The 20020-nt window shown below is 43.2% G+C and overlaps 1 protein-coding gene across 1 annotated transcript in view; it reads right to left on the reverse strand.

The window, feature by feature from the left end:
* The window catches only part of LOC147893074 (uncharacterized), a 54613-nt gene extending 37261 nt beyond the window's left edge, over positions 1-17352 (reverse strand). The window contains exons 1-14 of the mRNA XM_087387682.1: positions 15904-17352; positions 15148-15258; positions 15015-15071; positions 14848-14921; positions 14595-14694; positions 14420-14490; positions 14166-14269; positions 13918-14021; positions 9110-9163; positions 8913-8968; positions 8399-8437; positions 8081-8225; positions 7797-7981; positions 7549-7616 (exon numbers count right to left, since the gene is read on the reverse strand). Coding sequence (XP_087243808.1) covers positions 7549-7616; positions 7797-7981; positions 8081-8225; positions 8399-8437; positions 8913-8968; positions 9110-9163; positions 13918-14021; positions 14166-14269; positions 14420-14490; positions 14595-14694; positions 14848-14921; positions 15015-15071; positions 15148-15258; positions 15904-16068 — 1333 coding nt within the window. The 5' untranslated portion in view covers positions 16069-17352. The remainder of the gene's footprint in view (positions 1-7548; positions 7617-7796; positions 7982-8080; positions 8226-8398; positions 8438-8912; positions 8969-9109; positions 9164-13917; positions 14022-14165; positions 14270-14419; positions 14491-14594; positions 14695-14847; positions 14922-15014; positions 15072-15147; positions 15259-15903) is intronic.
* Between the last annotated feature and the right edge of the window lie 2668 nt (positions 17353-20020).

Below are 20020 nucleotides of genomic sequence, written 5' to 3' on the forward strand. Positions count from 1 at the left end.
TGAAGGGTTTGAGAGGAGTTTAAGGATTAGAGGGAGGTTCGGGGTTTAGAAGGAGGTTCCAAGGTTCAAAGCGAGATTCCGGAGTTTAGAAGAGGTTCAAGGGTTAGAAGGAGGATCCAAGGTTCAGGTAGAGTACATGGTAGAGAAGTTGTCTCCCTCGTAGATCGTGGAGGTTAAGGGTTGAGGAACTAAGGGTTTAAGGGAAGCATAGGAGTGGGAGAGAAAGAAGACGTAAGAGCATGGGGAAAAAGGAGAGAGAGAAGAAAGGAGGAGGAAAAGGAGGATGGGTTGCAAGGTTGGAGAAGAGGGGAGGAGGAGTTGCAAGGTTAGGACATGCTTTTGGACGTGGAGTGCAAGGAAGCATGGACACTTGAGATAATTGCTTGGATTACCAAAGAAGAACTCAACACAATGCCCCAAAGAGTGTGGGCTACATTCCATTATGGGGTATTTATACAAGTTGGAGAGCTTCTCTCTCTGCATGTAGGAATTGTAAGACATTCTCTCTCTACATGTAGAACTTGCATATAATAGTTGCATGTAGGAGTTGCAAGTTGCATGTAGGAGTTGCACCTATACTTCTTTTATGCTATCTGATGTGGTGTGTTTAAATGGTTGCTAAGTGGCCATAATTGACGGTGTAATCACAGTTAGTTGTGGTTTACCGCCCTTTGGGGTTCCGAAGGCCGGTTACATCATGGATGAAGGCCACCAAGCATCTCTGATCTGGGTAGGATAAGAAACTAGATAGGTATCCAAAATCATCCCTAAAAAGGCTGTGATAGTGAACTCTAATCTCATAGTGCACAGGGCATCTAAAAGTGAAATGTTCCTCTGACTCAACCTCCCGATATTCGCATAAGGTGCAAATGAGAGAGAGACAGGCAGACAGACAGACAGACACAGAGACAAAGAGAGAGAGAGAGAGACACAGAGAGACTACAAGAGTCGAAATCACAAGACCTGTGAGAATAAAGTGTTTCCAAAATGGAGAGAGAGAGAGAGAGAGAGAGAGAGAGAGAGAGAGAGGGGGGGGAGGGAGGAGAGAGAGAGAGAGAGAGAGAGAGAGAGAAAGAGAGAGAAAGAAAGTCTATTAACGTCCACAAGAGACCAAGAGGTTTATGGGACAACAAGAAAACCATCAGCTTAGGGAGGGCACAAGACAGCTCCCACGGAGAGCAGTGACAGCTCCATTTTATTTAAAGTACCTACTTGATAACCTAGATAAAACACACATATATTCGCCATACATCAGTTTAAGACTGAGAGTCTTTTGGCTTTGATTTGAACTCTTTAACAAGTGCTACTCCTTCACAGTATACTGCCTATTTCCCATCTTTCGTGGCAGCCTTGACCTTTGCTAATTCCGTTGCCTTGTTTTTTAGTTGAGCTTGTGTAAGCTCCTCAGCTATCCATACTTTGGTACCCTTCAGCATATAAGATTGTCGTAGAAGCTTGATCCGCAAATCTTTTGATTTTAATGTAAGGATGGCATGACCTTTAGATTGTCCAATAGAAGCTGGTCTAGAGTCGTCATCTTCCTCCTCGTCACCATCCATCCATTCAATGTTGGGCAAGGCTGCTTTGACCTTTGCCAATGTTTCACTAAATGTGTCCTCTTTGTACCAATCTTCTGGGAGTCCCCCTATTCTAGTCTTCATCGCGTTCCTGTCTAGCTTCATGTTCTTTAATCTCTGCTTGAATATCAGTCTTACTTGCTTTTGTGTCCGCTTCCATACTCACTTCCCTCTTAATTGTTTGAACTTCGGTATGCACTAAATCCTTGACTGTGGAGACCAATTGGGGGGTAGGGGGAGAAGGCTTACAAGCCTTTACAGCTTCATCTATAACTGATTGTTGTCCAGGCCCCTCAAGGACCCGAAGTTTCGCTGTCACATCTTCCAGTAAAATCTTCAACTCCCTCTCTTCTTGCTGTAAGAAATAAATCTGTTCATGTTGCCCGAGAATGGGTCGGTCAAAACCACCTCGAGTTTGTGCATATGGAGAAAGTGTCCTGGCAACTGAAGAGTAGAGGAGTCTACTGCTGCTGGCAGGAATAGTTGTTTTTGGGGTGGAGGCAGAGGGGGATTTGGTGGAGAGGATAGGCCACTCCATCTTGGCCATGTCTTCTAGTACCCCCCGGCTGAAGCTAACCCCCAGGCTGGGCTGGGGGTTCAAACCCAGCTCAAGGTTAGGGGACGGAGAAGGTAGCTGCTACAAGTACGGGAGAGGTAGCTGTACGGAGAAAGGAGCTGCTGCAAGTATGAGAGAGGTAGCTGTACGGAGGCGTACGGAGGGCTACGGAAAGAGTGCGGAAGGACTACGGGGAGCTGTACGAAGGGCTACGGGGAGCTGTACGTAGGTAGGCATATGGGAGAGAGAGAGAGAGAGAGAGAGAGAGAGATGATAGGATTGTATTAAAGTCCTCTTGAGACCCTTCAAGATATGATTGCCTTCAAGAGTATCGTGTTTGAGTGTTCTTTTAGATATCTTCCTAGCTTTGTAGCTGGCTACTCCAATAGATTTTTCAGCTTGCCTTTGCTTTCATCATTGATGTGTGCATAGGCCCAGCATCTTAGGAGTATATGCTGCTCATTTTCTGCCTCCCTTGTGGGACAGATTTTGAATATGATATGATATGATATACCTTTGTAGGACTAGAATACACATTTGTAAGACTATAATATATCCAATCGTACAAATTTATATGATATGATTGTTAGAATTATTATTATATTCTAGCAGTTACCAATGTAATGTAATAAGTAGGTTAGGGGCACTTTTCCCTCCTTTGAGGTTTTTCCCCCTAACCACAGTTAGTTCACTAACTACGGTTAGTGAAGGATAAGGTTTTGTCACTTAGACAAAACCTCTCCCTCTTCTTGTATTACACACTTCATCTATTGCAACGTTATGTTCAGCTCTCTTGCTCTCTCTCTCTCCTCTCTCTCACATTCGGTATCAGAGCATCTCTCATTATTGCAAGAAGCCAAGTCATTATATTGGAGAGAGCAAGAAGTGCATAGCCAAAGAGAAGAAAAGGGATTCCGGTATGGCTGTGTCAAATGCATCAGTTCCACATTCTCATGATGGAGGAGATGTTGCAGCCAACTTGGTTGAAGAGCACTATGCTTTTCTATCTTGCACTTCAGACTTTTCAGTGGGTAGTTCTGATATTACAGCCACTAATGATGATGACCCATATGCTTTCTTGACTTGCAGTTACGATCCTTCAAAGGATAAATGCTCCTTTAGTGTTGATGAGACACTTCATACTTGGTATTTTGACAATGGTGCTTCAAAGCATATCACTTTCAAGAAGAGTCTGTTTGTAACTCTGCATTCTTCACCCACCAAGAAGAAGGTAACTTGTGCAAATAATTCTTCTTATTCAGTGTGTGGAGTGGGAGACATTATTCTCACATCCACTAATGGCATAGATTTCAGAGTTTTAAATGTACTTTATGTGCCAAGGATAAAGAAGATATTGCTTTCAATGTCCTCACTCAATAAAGGAGGATTTCAGGTTGTTTTTTATGATGACAAGTGTGCAGTCAGAGACAGAAAATGACTATGCTTTGATGTTGTCTGGCACTTTGTATCGCGGTCTTTTTCAGCTTGATCTATATGAAAAAAGATCCCATCTTGCATTATCAATTAGCACTCCCATTGCTGTGATGCAGAATGCGGAGTTATGGCATGCCAGGTATGGGCACATGAACTATGGCAGCTTAATGACACTTCAGAGGCATGATATGGTTGATGCATTGCCTCCTTTAGAGTCTCCTCCTCCTCATGCATGTGAAGGCTGCATTCTTGGCAAAATGCATACACTTCCCTTCAAAAAGGATGGTGCAACGAAAGCTACACGAAAATTACAGCTTATTCACAGTGATGTCTGCAGTCCCATGGGCCATGGTTGAGAATGAGACAGGACTCTAGGTGCAGACACTTCGAACAAATCGAGGAGGGAGTATATGTCTCATGAATTTGAGACATTTAGGCATCATGCATCAGCTTACAGTGAGACTTACACTTCAACAGAATGGCAAAGCTGAGCGGAAGAATCGCACCGCCATGGAAATGGACAGATGCATGCTCACAAGTAAGAAGTTGTCTCACAGGTTTTGGATGGAAGGCCCCATGTGTGCCAACTATATTTTAAATCAGGCTCCTACAAAGTCTTTGAAGACAATCACTCCCTATGAGGCATGGCATGGGAGAAAGCCTTCAGTGGACCATTTCAGAGTCTTTGTGGGATATAGTTCACAAAGCAAAGGCTATCGTCTCTACAATCCTGCTACATGCAAGATTTTTGTGAGTAGAGATGTTACTTTCTCTGAAAATTCTGCACATACACATGCTGAATTTCAGATTCCAGCCTCTTCAGATGATGTGTTTGAGGGGATGCTTCCTATAGCATTTGGTTCCCCCGCTGAAACTCAGAATTTACAGCAACCTCCGCCAGATCCACATGTACAGATTCAGCCCCCAGCTGAATTAGTACAACCTCAGGGTATGGATGAAGTTGTCAGGCAAGAAATTCAAGAGATACACGCAGCATTCTTTATGTTAATGGCATGCTGCTCACCGGATCAAATGAGGAAGTAATTGCAGATTTCAAAGTCCAATTAAAAGCTACATTTGATATGTCAGACTTGGGCTTGTTACATTTCTTTTTGGGGATCCAGTTTATTCAAGAGAAACGTGGCATTGTTATGTCTCAGTCCAAGTATGTTCAAAAGCTCTTGGACAGATTCAACATGCATGATTGTAAGCCTATGTCCACTCCCATGGAGCCGGGGCTGAAGCTTACAATGCATGATGCAGGTGAATCAATTGATGTCACACTCTATAGCCAGGCTGTTGGATGCCTCATTTATCTCTGCGATACGCGACCTGATATTCAGTTTTCAGTTTCTCGAGTGAGCAGGTATATGCACAGCCCAAAGATTATGCATTGGCAGGCTGTAAAACGCATCTTCCGTTACTTGCAAGGTATAAAGTCTTTTGGCTTGATGTTTCCCAGGGGGGGTGACTTGCAGATGCATGCTTATAGTGACTCAGATTGGGTTGGAGACTATGATACTAGGCAGTCCACCAGTGGGAATTGTTTCTTTCTAGGACATGCTTGCATTTCTTGGTTGAGCAAGAAACAATCTACAGTGGCTACCTCCTCATGTGAAGCTGAGTACATGGCAGCTTTCACAGCGACAGCTGAATGTGTTTGGCTGCGTCGTTTGTTTGCTGGTCTTCATCTTTCATTGGAGGGTCCTTCTCCGATTCTCACTGATAGTCAGAGTGCTATAGCAGTGGCAAAGAATCCTGTGTTTCATGCTCACACGAAGCACATTGAGGTTCACTATCACTATGTCAGAGAGAAGTTACATGCAGTAGAGATCAATATGATCTATGTGTCAACACATGACAATGTTGCAAACATCTTCACCAAAGCACTTCCACGTGAAAAGTTTGAGGCATTTCGCAGTGCCCTGAACTTATCTCCTTTTGGTGATTGATCATTTCCTTGTACATGACATTGGCACTGCAGGGGGGTGTTAGAATTATTATTATATTCTAGCACTGACCAATGTAATGTAATAAGTAGGTTAGGGGCACTTTTCCCTCCTTTGAGGTTTTTCCCCCTAACCACAGTTAGTTCACTAACTACGGTTAGTGAAGGATAAGGTTTTGTCACTTAGACAAAGCCTTTCCCTCTTCTTGTATTACACACTTCATCTATTGCAACATTACGTTCAGCTCTCTTGCTCTCTCACTCTACTCTCTCACAATGATATGATATGATTCATTACAGTCCACTTGAGGCCCTATATCTATGGGACTAGAAGCCACTATCATAATGATAGTAGCTCTTTTAGTGCTTGGCCAACCTATCCGCCATGGCCAAAATTTTACTTGGGTGTCCCAAAGTTCCCTTAAGGTCTGCACCCAGTTCTGGCTGGTTGGTTCATAAGGATTGATGGGCTGAGGTCATTACTGTTGTACCTTTCCTTGTACTTTTCCCTAATATGCATGTATGCTCTGCAGTGAAGAAGTGTATGTTCTTCATTTTCTGTCCCTCTCCCTGTTGGGCAGATTTTACAAATTCTTGCATCCTTGGGGATTTTCTTGGTCTGGCCCATCTATCTTTTTCTACCTCTGGATTGTGGGAGCTGGTTCTTATTCTGCAGATTATGTGCCTTTTGAACATTGAGATATCCTCCCTGAGATATTCTCCATCAGGTTTATCTCTTGCTTGTAGAATTCCATTTTTGTTCCCGGGTCTTGCCATAATTCTGTTGCATTTTCTGCATGACTGCTCTCTGATTTCCCCTACTTCCTCTGGGATATCTATAGCATGTAGCCCCGTCTCTCCATCCACTTGACTCCCTCTCTATGCAAACCTGAATTTTTTGTTGTCTCCATGGCTCTGAACAGGAGTCTGCTTGCATCCACCTTCATTACCTTGAGAAGGTACGTCATGTATTGGACTGAGCTTCAAAGCCCTTCGAGCACTATAATCCTTGTCTCTGCTAGCCTGACGGGTTAGGGGTTTCGCACTTTGATCCCCAGCTCTCCTATGAGAAACCTTTTGTGAATTGTTCCTATTCTTTTCTAATCTTTGGACCATCTGCATGCCAAGGCTGGGCATCCATAGAGGACCACTGTTTGAACAAGCGTTGTGTATAAGAACTAATTTGCTCATGCCAAATATGAAGACATCAAAGAAGTCTGAGTACATGGCACTCCTAAAGCACATTACTACTTTAAAGCATGAAAATCTTGGTTTCTGGATGGCACTTCAAGAATTTCGATTAAAATTTTACAAATCGTAAAGCACTTAAAAGATTGAATGTTTCCAACTTGAATAGTACTGTCGGTATGAAGATTGAAAGATTTTCGACTAAAGATTGACAAACCATAAAGCACTTGAAAGATTGGAATGTCTCCACCTTGAATAGTACTGTTGGTATACAAGCTAAAGAGATGCATGCTAGGATCAGTAGAATGCAATGTCAAGGCATAAATTGAAAAGGAGGTTAAGAAGCAGCATGAGAGGCAGACCACAGCATTGAAAAGTAGAACCAGCAGATTTCCTGGAGGATGGTATATAGAAAAAGAATTCTGTTCAACATTGCATGGTGTAAACCCACAAAGTCAGATAAAAAGGAAAGCCTGGGGAAATCATCTTTTATGCTAGAAAGGACAAGTTCAAATCTTGAAACGGCGTTCAAGGTTACCAAGGACAAAGTTATGAATTACACAAGGGCTAACTCAATGTCAATTGAAGCAAAGGGCATTTAAGTAGAGTCATAGATTCTAAACGCCCTAAAGTTGCCATTTTGTAGCTGCCTATCTTACTCTCTTCAGGTATAACAAATCCCCAAAGCAGAAATGGAACAAGTACTTTTTTTAGCTCCAGGACTAGCATCACAGTGCAGATAAATTTTATGGAGCCAACACCAATGAGAATAACGATTAACTCAGCAGAATCTGATGATGCACATTATGATGACACAACTATAATCACAGTAATTATGGCATTACCACGAATAGCATCATGGACCAGATTTGCTGCAGCATTTCCAAACTTTCCATAGAACTGTGTGTAACGTCTGCATATACAGAATATTTTGGGGTCATACACTGTAGCTATTTAAACATTTTATAACCAGCCTGTATATCTTCAAGACAGAGGGTATACTTCGCTATTGATATGTTAAAGCACAGCTGATTAATCTTTCAATCTAGCCTTTTTTGACAATATCTAGGAAATTAAGGCATGGCAAGCTAACCTGTGATAAGACTTTCCCTTGATAAATTTCACCTCTGGAGAATCCCATGCCAAAGCAAAAACCACTGTCCTCTTTTCGTGGGGTGGGACCACCACTCTTGCCGAAACTGCTGCACCAATGGATGCTCCTTGCAATGAAGGAGGCAAAGGTTTCATGTCCCAGTTACCTTCAGCGAACGAACCATGCTGCCCAAAATTCTCCATATGAGTCAACACTACAATCTATGTTTTCGCACCCCTTTGTATCAATTTTAACAACACAACTTGCCAGCAAGACTTGCAGACCTGTTTCATATCTGACCACATTTCTTTTGCAGAAAAATTGTTATCTTTTCCTGACATTGAATAAGAAGGGCAAACAGACACGGACACATCAGAAGTTTCCTGAGCTGCGATGGCAAAAGTGATCGGAGGAGATGTTTTCCCCGTCCTGCATGACCACATGTCCACAAGTGATATACAATTTGGAGGGAAAAAAGTGTAACAGGCTAGCAAAATTTCCAGCTCTGAACATTACTAGACTCCAAAATTACTATGAGGAACCAGAACGAGCAATAGAAAAATCAAGTATCTCATGCAAACTCACAGTGAAGGATCCCTTACTTATGATACAGGAGTGCACCACGAACTCCATCTTCTTCTCTGAATTCAAAAAAAGGTCATATCATTAATACTGCTCTGCTTGACATAAAATACTTAAACTAGAGCAAGCCAACGCTTTTAAGCGTTTCAAATTTCACCACTTGTATGCAGTAGCTATAATTCCACTTACGATATGCTTCCTTAGACGTAAACAAGTCTACATCGAAATTGAATGACCGAATAAAAGAAGTGTCCACAAAAATTCTGACAATACAGAAGAGTTCAAGGCATCTAGCATCCTTGCTGAACCTTCCACATGAGAAAACAACACTTCTTAACTGATCACTAATCCGAAGAGTTTCTTTGAACCTTCTATTTTGAGAGCTGAATGCTAAATAACTCGGAGGAAACTGTTCTGAATCTTCAATTTTTTTGAGGACAAACATATTTTCCACAGCACAATTGCCGTTTCTTATCTATGCATTTCTATCAATCATGATGCCACATTTAATGAGTTTCACTTTTCTGGACTTACATGAAAGGAGTATTAAAGTGGCCTCCAGAAAGTTCTGAATTGCCACCAATAGAATTCTGTACATCACCGACAAACTCTTTTAAGAACTCTAAACTTACATTATTTGCAACAAAATAATCAAGTTAGCTTACATTTTGTTCTGCATTTCATGATCCACAAACCAAAGCTGAACCCTACAACTCAAACTGGCAACTTACTGTCCAAGTGAAAAGCAAGCTCACACTCGCTGCATCTTTACCAGTATTTGCAAGCTGCAAAGAGGAAAAATATCACTTGTATATGCACACACATATCCAAACACCTAATAGCATTTATTTCTGTAAAAGCCTTTTTCGTACTGAGTTTTTACAAGAGCTCTAAACATGAACGACAAAATCATCAAGATGCAGGCAAGAGAAGGCTGATCAGCAGTTTGCAACTTGCATCAAATTTCAAGATGTGAAATCTGTATGCCCACTACTGCTGCAGAAATACACATAATAAATGAATCTCAAGCACATTCAAACTCATTAGGTGAAAGAAAATCAAGCAGCACGGTTTTAGGACTTGAACAGGGTGACCAGTGAGATGTGGCTGGTCAGGAAACCTGCATTAATCAAGGGCTGAATTGGCATATATGAGATCCTAAATATTTCTAGACCCCTTTCAAACACAACAATATTAAAACCTCCTAAATCGCACCACAAAACTAGTTGATATCCCATATATTGCAACCACCCCTACCTCAAAGAAATTGTAATGACATGGTTGTGACAAAGAGTGATATGCTCCAATCACAAATTAGATTATAGTTCTCCATATTAGAGAAAAAGGATTGCTTGCTACAGCCAAACCTGTAATAAGAAAAGCCTCCAAATCTCACAATGAAAACTTGAATGCCAACTTAGTCCATGTGCTTACAGAGAGAACAATTCAGATAGAGCAAAAGTACACACAGATGTACAGCCAAACAGTCTCATATATAGATGTACAAATCCAAGAACCAAATCCTAACAAATCTGTACCAACACCTTCATTAAACATCTGCTGAGATAGGGCACCAAACTCAGACAATGTTTGCTGATCCCTCTGCTGTAGACTCGTAGATCACCATGTGTCTCGTCAAACTTCAGTGGCTGCCCTAGGTTGACCACTCCCCACTCCAGCTGATTATGGCTCTTTTGTATTTTTCATGGGTGTTGATGCCGCTTAGAGACTCCACCCTTTCATCTCATTGTATCATGTTTTTCAGTCTCATAGACCCTTCGGTCTTTCAAAGACTTTTGATAAATTTTCTTTCTTTCAGCTCCTCACCCTGAAATGTGACTCGCAGATAGGAACTTCTAGAATACCTGGAACCTCCAAGTGGGACTCCTTACATAGGGCACAAGGCCCTCCTATAACAGCCAACTGGACTGACACATTGGCCGACCCGGCAGCCTATAGGAACATGCCCAAACTCATCCTCTAAAAACACAACATAGTGCAGTTTCAATCTCATGAGTCACTCATAAGGTTGAAAACCATAAACTCCATCACGCATAGTAGGGACTAGCTACTATGACATCCCCACTGACGTCATCAGCACCCAACAGTGCGAGTAGACCATAGTATCAACATATGCTCTCATACATACAAATCCACACACCCACACATGCATCCATTTATACAAAATCTTCGTACTGAGTTTCTGTCGGCACTCTCGAGGTGAAGGGCAGATTCAGCCATGATGAAGCTAGCACTAAAGGAGAAGGCTACCTGCCAGCCGACCCAGTATGTGGCTGTTCCAGCCAACCAACCACACTATTTCCTATTTATGCAGGTCTCCTTTTGCAGGCACCTGTGTTCTGGACATCCTATATGCAGCGCAGTCTTCTCCAGGTCCTGCAACAGCCCTTACCATCATGCTCCAGTCACCATACCTGCTGTTGCTGCACTGCCAACCAACCAACCACATTGTTCCCTATTTATACAGGTCCCTTTTTACATGTGCATGTCTTCTGGACGTCCTCTCTCCAGCGCCGTTCTTCTCCAGGTCCTGCAACAGCCCTGATATGCTGCTCCAGTCGCCCTACCTGCTGTTGCTGCATTGCCGACCTGTTCTTGCTGAATCTGCTGGCCAAATCTGTGTGCTGCTCTGCTGCAGCCCTTTGACCCTGTTCATGGCACATTGGCTGGACTGCATTCAGCCCCAAGATCAGCCCACATCCTGGGCATATTGTCAGCCCAATCTTCTGACAGGTGGCCCCGAAGGCTGCCCCCAAACAAACATAAAGAAGGATCTTTGTCTGGCTAGCAATTGGCAGTCATCTTGCTGCCCACATGACAGCTTCCCCCTACTAATGCATCAAAACTACACATTCTGAGGTATCAAGCCCCTAAGTTCTCATTTGGGGGTTTATTGATAGGACATTGCCCATATTTATTTAACATCCCCTCTCAAGGACACCTCGAGGGCCAATGCCCACTCTGTCAAAGAACAGCTCCATCAGCTCCTTTGCTGAAGCTCTAAGAAACAAGTCGAAGATGTCTTCATCATCTCGTCTTGTATCTTGCACCTCTAGTATCCCCAAAACTTCTCCGCATCGTTCTCAAACAACTGGTTCCAATCTAGAACACTGGTACAATTACTAGTTCAATACACGAACATTCCAGAGTAATCCAAATCCCGAGGCACCACCAGATTCATCAAGGCATCCCCCTCAAAAGATAGGAACAGACCCAATCCTATCAGGTACCAAAGATCCTAGGTCTATTTCAACCCGATATAAAACCGGCGGATGCCTTGGTGATCAAGCCACCCAAGTAAGAGATAGACTTCGACAACTAAAAGAGGAACGCAACTTCTGATCAGTGAGGTGTGACAAGAAGGTCAATGTTTATGTAAGAATTCTCCTTGAAGTAAAATCCTACAGGTGAAAATGGGGACCCTGAGGATACCAAGCTTCGGTGTGACGAGAGATGCTAGATGGGACTAACTACCCGATCTGGAAGATCAAGATCAGGAATCACAAGGTTGCACGTGGTTTGTGGGATGTAACTGAAGGAAGAGATACAAAACCGATGAATGTAAAGGCTGCATCAGGGAAGATAACAAAGGCGTAGATCCAGATGATGCGAACAAATGGATGGACACTAAGCCATTCGCAATAATCAGGGACGACTACCGATTCAGTGCTTTTGCACATTAAACTGGCAGAGACCTCACCTCAGGCATGGATGATCCTGAAAGACTTGCACAAGATAGTGAATACCGGCTGCATCGTAATGCTTCAAAATCAGTTGTTCATGCTGGACATGGAAGCAGGTGACCTGGTGAGTGATCATCTACTCAAGGTAAAAGTCTTTAGGATAAAATGGCCGCTCTAGGTCATGAAGTGGACAGCAATCAGTTGGCCATGCTCATGTTGACTAAACTGCCAAGGAGCTTCAATGGGTTTGGTGACAACCCTGGACCTTGGTCCCTTGTTGCTCCAAGTGGAAGAAAGGCAAAGCGTGAGGATATGGTAGTGAGAAGGTGTTCAACATCACTGAACATAAAGGGAAGGGCAAGCCAGAGAAAGGCAAGCTGAACAAGAAAAAGGATACTTCCGAGGACAGAAATTCTTTTGACGGAGCAAGAAAAAAGAGAAGATGAAGGAAAATTGCTACTATTGTGGACATATGACAAGAGATTGCCAAAAGAAAAAGGCTGATCAAAAGAAGAATCAAGAAGAAAAGTCCAAGGTAGATGAACCTGAAAAAGATTCAGCACACATTGTTCATGGTGAGTTGTTCTTGGTGGCTAAACCATGTAGCACCTTGACAGGATGCACAGATCCAGGTGTGACAATGCTCATCTCCAGTATAGAGCAATGGTCAAAAAATCTAAGTTCCCCAGAAGATGAAGATGGGTTCTATGCTGGGCGGAGCGCAGCACATTGGCTGGGCACAGTGGGACCTGTGGTCTGGCGCGATCCTTGGGCCTAGAGTCGGCCTGCAAGCATTTTGTACACACTCTCATGGCTGAAAGAATCCACTGATTGTATAGTTCCCGGGATACTCTAGCAGGCTGCATAGGAGCCAGCTGTTCTTTCTGATTGATCAAGTGACCCATGGATTGCTGATCTATAACATCTTTTCAAAGTTTTCTAAAAGACGTTTCTTTTAAAAGAGTAAGTGGAGATCAATCGGGTAGCCAGCAGCTCAAGCAGTCAATGTAAAGATTTGCAGTCTCCACTTCCACTGAGACATGGACTTTGTCATTCGCTGCTTGCTATATAACCAGATGTGTCACTTACGACGGAGATCAGGTGGATCATACAAGTCGCACCATTTGGGTCATACATGAACTCTCTCCTCACTACGAGCTTGTTTTTAAAAGGATATGCACCTTGCCGCCAGAGCCCCACTCCAACCTGCAGGAGGAGGCCAAAGATGAGCTGGACCCTTGGATTGCTGAAGGAGACTTCAACAACTTGGAGTTTGTATACAACAACCTCAAAGTTGTGAAAATACTCGCAAAGAAAAGAGGATACTGAAAGTGATTTCTGAGTATCAGATGTGCCAAAGCTATTCGTGTTATATGGCTTGCCACCTCATCAGCTTTTCTTGTGTGCTATATAAGTGACAATCCCTTCATTGTGATTAGAATGCTTTCTTCAATTTGTGTTGTGCTCTTTTCTCACCTTCACCCCTTGGGAGAAAAGTGTCTGCCAAAGGCTGAACAGCAAGGGAAAGAAACAGAGCATCATGTTTACATAAAATATTTAATGTCCTATGTACTCTAGAACCAAGGAGACATCTAGCCAAATTACAATGCCATGCCAAGAGAATCCTTCAAGCATGGAAGCATGAAAGTGATTGCCTCTTATCTTCTACAGAGTTTAAACAACTACGAATGCATATCCTTGAAAAAGTAGATGCAGAACACTTTCCTTGAGTACTGAACCTTGGACATCAATATAGTTTACATTTATACGGTCTGTCTCTCTCTCTCTCTCTCTCTCTCTCTCTCTCTCTCTCCAAGATAGTTCTTGTTTCTTACGGTGTAAGAGAACACACAGGTAGGTAAGCTGCTTTCTCTGTAATTATGGGGTATAAATGGAGAGATCTGACGACAAGAAATTTTTAAATCTGGATCTGGTTCACCTGTAAAGGCATTCCAAATATCAATGTCATGACACTTCGAAATCATTTTACAGCAGGCTTCAACCTTGTTATGTGCAAAAGTTTGACTACTTATCATAATGTGGCCACCTATTCAAATGAGAAATGTTAGATCCAAAGTCTCACCATCATAGATGGTCCATGCTCGAGGAAACAAAGCATGGTAAGAGCAATGTTGACCATTCAAATTCCATCCCCAAGAAGAAATGCCAGAGCTCTCGTCCTTTTTCCTGGGTAAATTAGCAGAGCCGTTTCAACATTTCTTTACATATTTAAAATGCAGCCAAAAAATGTTTACAGGGCCAAACCTTTAACTTTGGAGATATACATATCAAACATATAACAACATAAGGGGCTAAAGGGGCATCCAGTAAGCTTACCCAGCTTTCCCAGAGAATCCAGCAGCTAAAACAGAGGAGTACTTTTTGCCACCCTCCCGTGTTATGAAGACCTGGCCCACCAATGACGAGTGTGAATTTTAGCTGATCCTACAATTCAGTTGATCATCATCAAATGCGACCACAAATAAAGGTTTTATCTTTATAGAAGGCTCACAGAAAATTGATCTCCTCGCACAACATCTTCCTCACAAACACCGGGCAGCAATTGAAACCGATGAAATTCACCTCGAAAGCCCCTACCAATGCTCCCTGCCCTAAAATCAATGCCAGAAAAGTGTCAAGTCATTATGAGAAAGGAAGCTACATAAGATTATCACAAATGGTTGGGTTTCTACGTATTATTCTGGGACATTGGCAAGCTATCTTGTATTAAGACAACACATTAAAGAAAGCAATATTATGCTAACCCCATTCCTCCGAGCGGTACACCATGCGAAGCCGCAGGTTTTGACGCTCTGTGAAAAGGATCAATTGGGGCTATCTGCAGGCACAGAGATGAATTAGTCTCCTCACTTAAAAGATGGCATCAGCATAGCAATTGACATTATGGGTCGGAAGAAACTGTAAAGCATACCCTTCCCTTAGCACGTTCTGATCTGGCATACTGCCACACTCGCCATCCTAAGCCAAGCTGGCAGCATTGCAAAGACTAGTCAGGTCTGTTCAATGCTAAATTGTACATATTTAAAAGTTCAAGCAGGGAATACCATTTTAAAAGTCTCTAAAAAAGTGAGACTAAACTCTTTCAAGAAATTGGCAGGGGAATCTAGCTTGCGTCTCCATGCTTGTGGTGGGGGAGCTCCTGGATCGGACTCCAACTGCCAACAGAAAAAAAGAAACGAGTAAGCAAGTGCTTGATGAATGCATTAAATTTTTATCATCGATGATCGACAAGCAGCCACAGGTTGTTGGCCTCTCATAGTGTTTTATTGGAGGAATCTCAACTTGATGCTTTTGCCATTTAAAAACTGAAGGTAACGAATATTATGGATAGATTTCCCATCTTACACTACACCAATTCTCTACAGCATTGAAAGACATCTATAGGCTCCAAATAGAACTTGTTACATAGAGTACCACAAATTCGACTTCTTTTACTACATTATAGTCGTAAACTTTTAACTCTTTAAAAATGAGTTGTAAATAGGGTGCATATAGTGTGCTCTTAACTTCATCCATATAGCTGCACAGCTGACCTTTAAAGCTGTCCTTGCGCCTTTCACAGACTTACAATTTAGTATTGGTAAGAAAATAGAGTACTCTTAACATTAATTATAACAAAATGTAACGCACATCGACAGTTGAACACACTTTTTGGCCAGAGCGACCGCATTTTAGCAACGGTTCTGCATGTGAAATGCAAGACTATTGACCTCACATACTAATTGGAAGTCTGCATCATCTTGGCGCAAATCATGAAAGCTGAAAGGCACAAGTACAAAGAACGATATTAAAAGTATTACCGCTTGCATAGTTGTCCTGTGGACGTAACTGTTCACTGGCCATGACGGCCTTCTATCGTGAAAAATGCTTGTACTTGCCATCATCATCTCTTGCACCCTTTCCATCTTGATACAGGGTAAAAGTCGTAACTTCCTTGCCGATGTCACCACGAATTGCAATCTCATAAAGGGACAGTTGCTTTATTAAGGTACATAATTTCCTGCTGCAATTCCCACTAAACTAAGCCGCACATGTCTTCATTTGTCCATCTTGTCAAAGCAAGAACGTTTGAGGAGGTAAGAAAATGCTGCATCAGTTATAAATCGCTGTCGATGGTATCAAGTGCCAAATGTGGTGCTTCAGGAGGTCGACGTTCATCAATTCTTTTTATCGCACGATGACGTACTTAATCACATGATCAGATCGCAATGGAAAGCGAAGAAATCTGAGTTTCAGCTTGAAGGCGCAGCATCAGTACATGATCCAGCTCAGAACCGAGATCAGCCGTCGGGATTACACTGAGTTTAATAGCACAAGAGGACAGAAAATGGTGGAGAATCAAACATTTACTCGGAGGAGCAAGAATTGAAGGAAGAGATGCTGGTGCCGCCGGCGCGATGAAACAACAAGACCGAATCACGGCCACCAAAAAAGGAATAAGGGTTGGGAAAAGAAGGCTGCGATCTGCCGGCGACGATCACGACGTAGCTACGAAGAGGTGTGTTATTGGCCGTAAAACAGCAACATTCTTCTGCACTTTACGTATAGCATTCCCGAAACCGGAAGAGCAAACCAATTAATCAGCAATGATGCAAGGAGAGAGGTCATGAACGGCGTTTTCTCCTGCGAGGCTCGGGAGCTACAATGAGAAACAAGAGCATGATGCATGTTGTGAGACAATCAGGAAAAGAGTCTGAATTTGTGATGCAAGGCCGAGAGCGAGAGGCAGCCGGTTCTCTGCAAGCAGAAGATGGATTTCTCTGCCATCCATTCTCTCGCTGACCTTCTCTTTAGCCGATTGTTTCTCACCCTTCCGCCATGGCCCTGCATTTGCGCGCCGGGAGCATCATGGAAACCGTCATTGCGGTCCGTTTCCGGTCGTGTGGCGGACTGCAGTGAGCGAAAAGCGAGGCTGGAATGAGTGCATCACCGTCAATCTGCGCTTGTTTGGTTCCTTCTGTTCACCAAGTTCGGGGCTGCCGGGCGATGGCGATCCGGTGCGTCCAAGGTGTGCTCCGGCTCCTATTCTTCGAGTGTTGGTCAGCAAGTTCTGCAATGGCGATCCTGTGCAGGCATGGATCAAAACCGTGGTGTGTGTGAGTGGACTGAGATTCTGCAGCGGTGAGAAACTGCTGAGGTACTCTGCTGATGAGAGGGAAAAGGGGAGGATGGAGAGGGATGCAATGGCGAGGGGAAGGAACAGAAAAGCAGAGGGAGCAGGACTGTTGAAGAAGAAATGGAAGAAGAAGAAGAAGTCTAACAACGCACAGACTCCTCCTCTAATTGTTTTACTGCGATGATTTTGGGGTGAATCTTACCCTTTTTCAGCCTTGGTTGGTGAGCATTGTTGCTTTAACTGGTAATTCCCACCGCCCCTCCCCGTGTCGCCACCCTATTGGCCCCCCCCCCGCCCCCTTTCTACATTTCAAACCATCGCTTTCACTGCCTACTTAACCCAACCACGGTCACGTTCTCCACTACGCATGATTCTACCTTAGCAAATAATGCTTTATGCCAAAGGATTCCCTCCTCGGAGGCATTTTACTCGACTTATGTCGTTTTTGTTAGCGGTTTAGTTGCTGTCTCTACATTGTACGCTACGAGCAGTTAGCCTCGAGAGTTAGCAAATGTTGCATCCTGGTCTTTTGTTTTGGAGAGTGGCTGTCCCCTATAATATAAGTCTGCCCTTTATTTTTATAATTTAAACTGTCCATGATTATACTTTCAGCTAACCCCAACATCTTGAATTTGCTCATGTGGGTATCCTCATGGGTCCTCCACAATTCAACACAGCATAACACTTAAGATTCCTCGGAGGATTCCTCCCAAGCATCCATCTCCTTCCAGCAATCCCCTTACACACAACGTCCATTACGCTTCACCACATCAACCCAGCACCATTGGTTTTATGCCCAAGATTCACTCACCATTGGAAATCTCGGAGTTTGATTTGCTCATGTGGGTCTACTCATGGGTCCTCCACCACTGGAAATAGCACAACACCCAAGGATCCCAGCAGATCCCTCACAAGCATTGACCTCCTGCTAGGAATCCCCCTTACACACATGACCTTCATTAGTTTTCAACTTCACTCACAACCGCACACCACACCAATCTAGCACCATGCCCAAGGCTCAACATTCTCTTTGGAATGTACCAATCCACAACTTGCATGCTCGTGCCTTAACATAAGTAGCCTTGGTTCTGCATCAATGGAGTCGGTGCATGGATGCTTGGCACCAAAGACTAAGCATTCTCTTTGGATTGTACTAGTCCACAACTTGCAAGGGACCAAGCATTCTCTTTGGAGTGTACTAGTCCACAACTTGCATTCCCATGCCTTAAAGCAGCCTTGGTGTGCGTCAATGGAGTAGGCACATGCCGGCAAAAGAGAGAACTGATGCATGGAAAGAGGCACAAGATCGTCAACACAAGCCAACAAAATCACCCTCGTAAGGATCGCGAGAGTTGCACTTGGAAGCACACCTAGCTTTTTGATAGAACATACGTTCTCTAATTTTAAAAGGCAAGCTGTGTTTGTATAATGGTCATGTGGAATGGAAGCTTGTGGGGCGTGAAGGGCAGGAATCAAAACGCAAAACAAATATGAGAACCGTGGTTGGGGTATGGATTAAGAAATTTTCGATTTTTTAAAAGATTTTATTGACGTGGCCGTTGAAAAATGTGGTGTGGTGGCCCCTTTGAAACTGCGCAGTCGGTGGAGTGGGGGCCCGCACACAAGATAAATCCCGAAGTGGGCCCGTCGGCGCGAGTGCATCTGTACAGAACCTTTCCAGATGTCGTATGTTCGTGTCTTTATTGTTTGCCTCTTTATTCGCCTCAAGAGAGCCGGTTATATGATTGCTGATTTGAGTCTTTATTTGGCCTCTACCTTTCATAGAGAGCCGGTTATCCAAGTGCGCATTTGAGTCTTTATTCGCCTTCTAAGTTCTCTCTTCACCCTGCGCCCTACGAGGAATAATTATTGCCTGCAGTACAAAGGGTCATTACCCAACGAACAGACATACATTAACAACGAAAAAAACCCATGAAAAACAACACACATGACAACTCAAAAATAGCAAGACTATTAGCCGAGGCCTCGTATCAGGCAACGCAAATCCTGTGCAGCGTTGCATATCTGATTATGTCCCAAAGAACAAACTTATTTGGACCAAGATCCACCCCAAAGGCAGTTTTGGAGATTGCCACACAAATCGGATGGCTCGTAGCTTGTTGGCTCGATGAGGCTGTTAGAGTCCATCTGCAGAGCCGTTTGTATGAAATGTCCCTTGGGGCCTTTGAAGTAATATAAGAGTATACCACTTTCACAAAAAAAAAATTAATAACACACATTCATTAACAAGTCATTTATCTAGTTGTATCATTTTTAAGGGTAATTACCCAACCTACGCAAGTTAATTAAACTAAGTCTTTTACTTAGCTTAATCTCTTGGGAGCATATTAAGGTTTAAGACTCGTCCGTCTTTGTCTAAAAACTCGTGCACAAATGCACCAAGTCTCCAATTTGCAAATTTCAATGCACAGATTCGAATCCTCAAACCTTCACCTTTCTTCTTTCCTCACACGTGGGACCTTACTAATATAACTTTTCTTTAGCTCACAATTATAACCTAAGCTATGTGTGTTTTGTTTTTATCTTGTTTCATCAATAAGACCCTCTCTAATGGTGGCGAAGTAGCTCTACCCCAATGCACACATGTTGTGACACCATGGGAGGAGCTCCCCTCTACTTCCCTCGTCCCATGTGCAGGGCCCCACTCACTTCAACTATTGCCAACTTAATGCGCATCTTTGTTGGGACAAAGTAAATATATCCCATTGTGTTTCATGTAAACATTCACATATTGATGCATTCTAAATAGCACTCACGTTACATTTACCCGATGGGTCAGT

Source organism: Dipteris shenzhenensis, chromosome 16 (genome assembly GCF_047967505.1).
Source record: "Dipteris shenzhenensis isolate YYH24624 ecotype China chromosome 16, Dip_SZ_1.0, whole genome shotgun sequence".
Lineage (NCBI taxonomy): Eukaryota > Viridiplantae > Streptophyta > Polypodiopsida > Gleicheniales > Dipteridaceae > Dipteris > Dipteris shenzhenensis.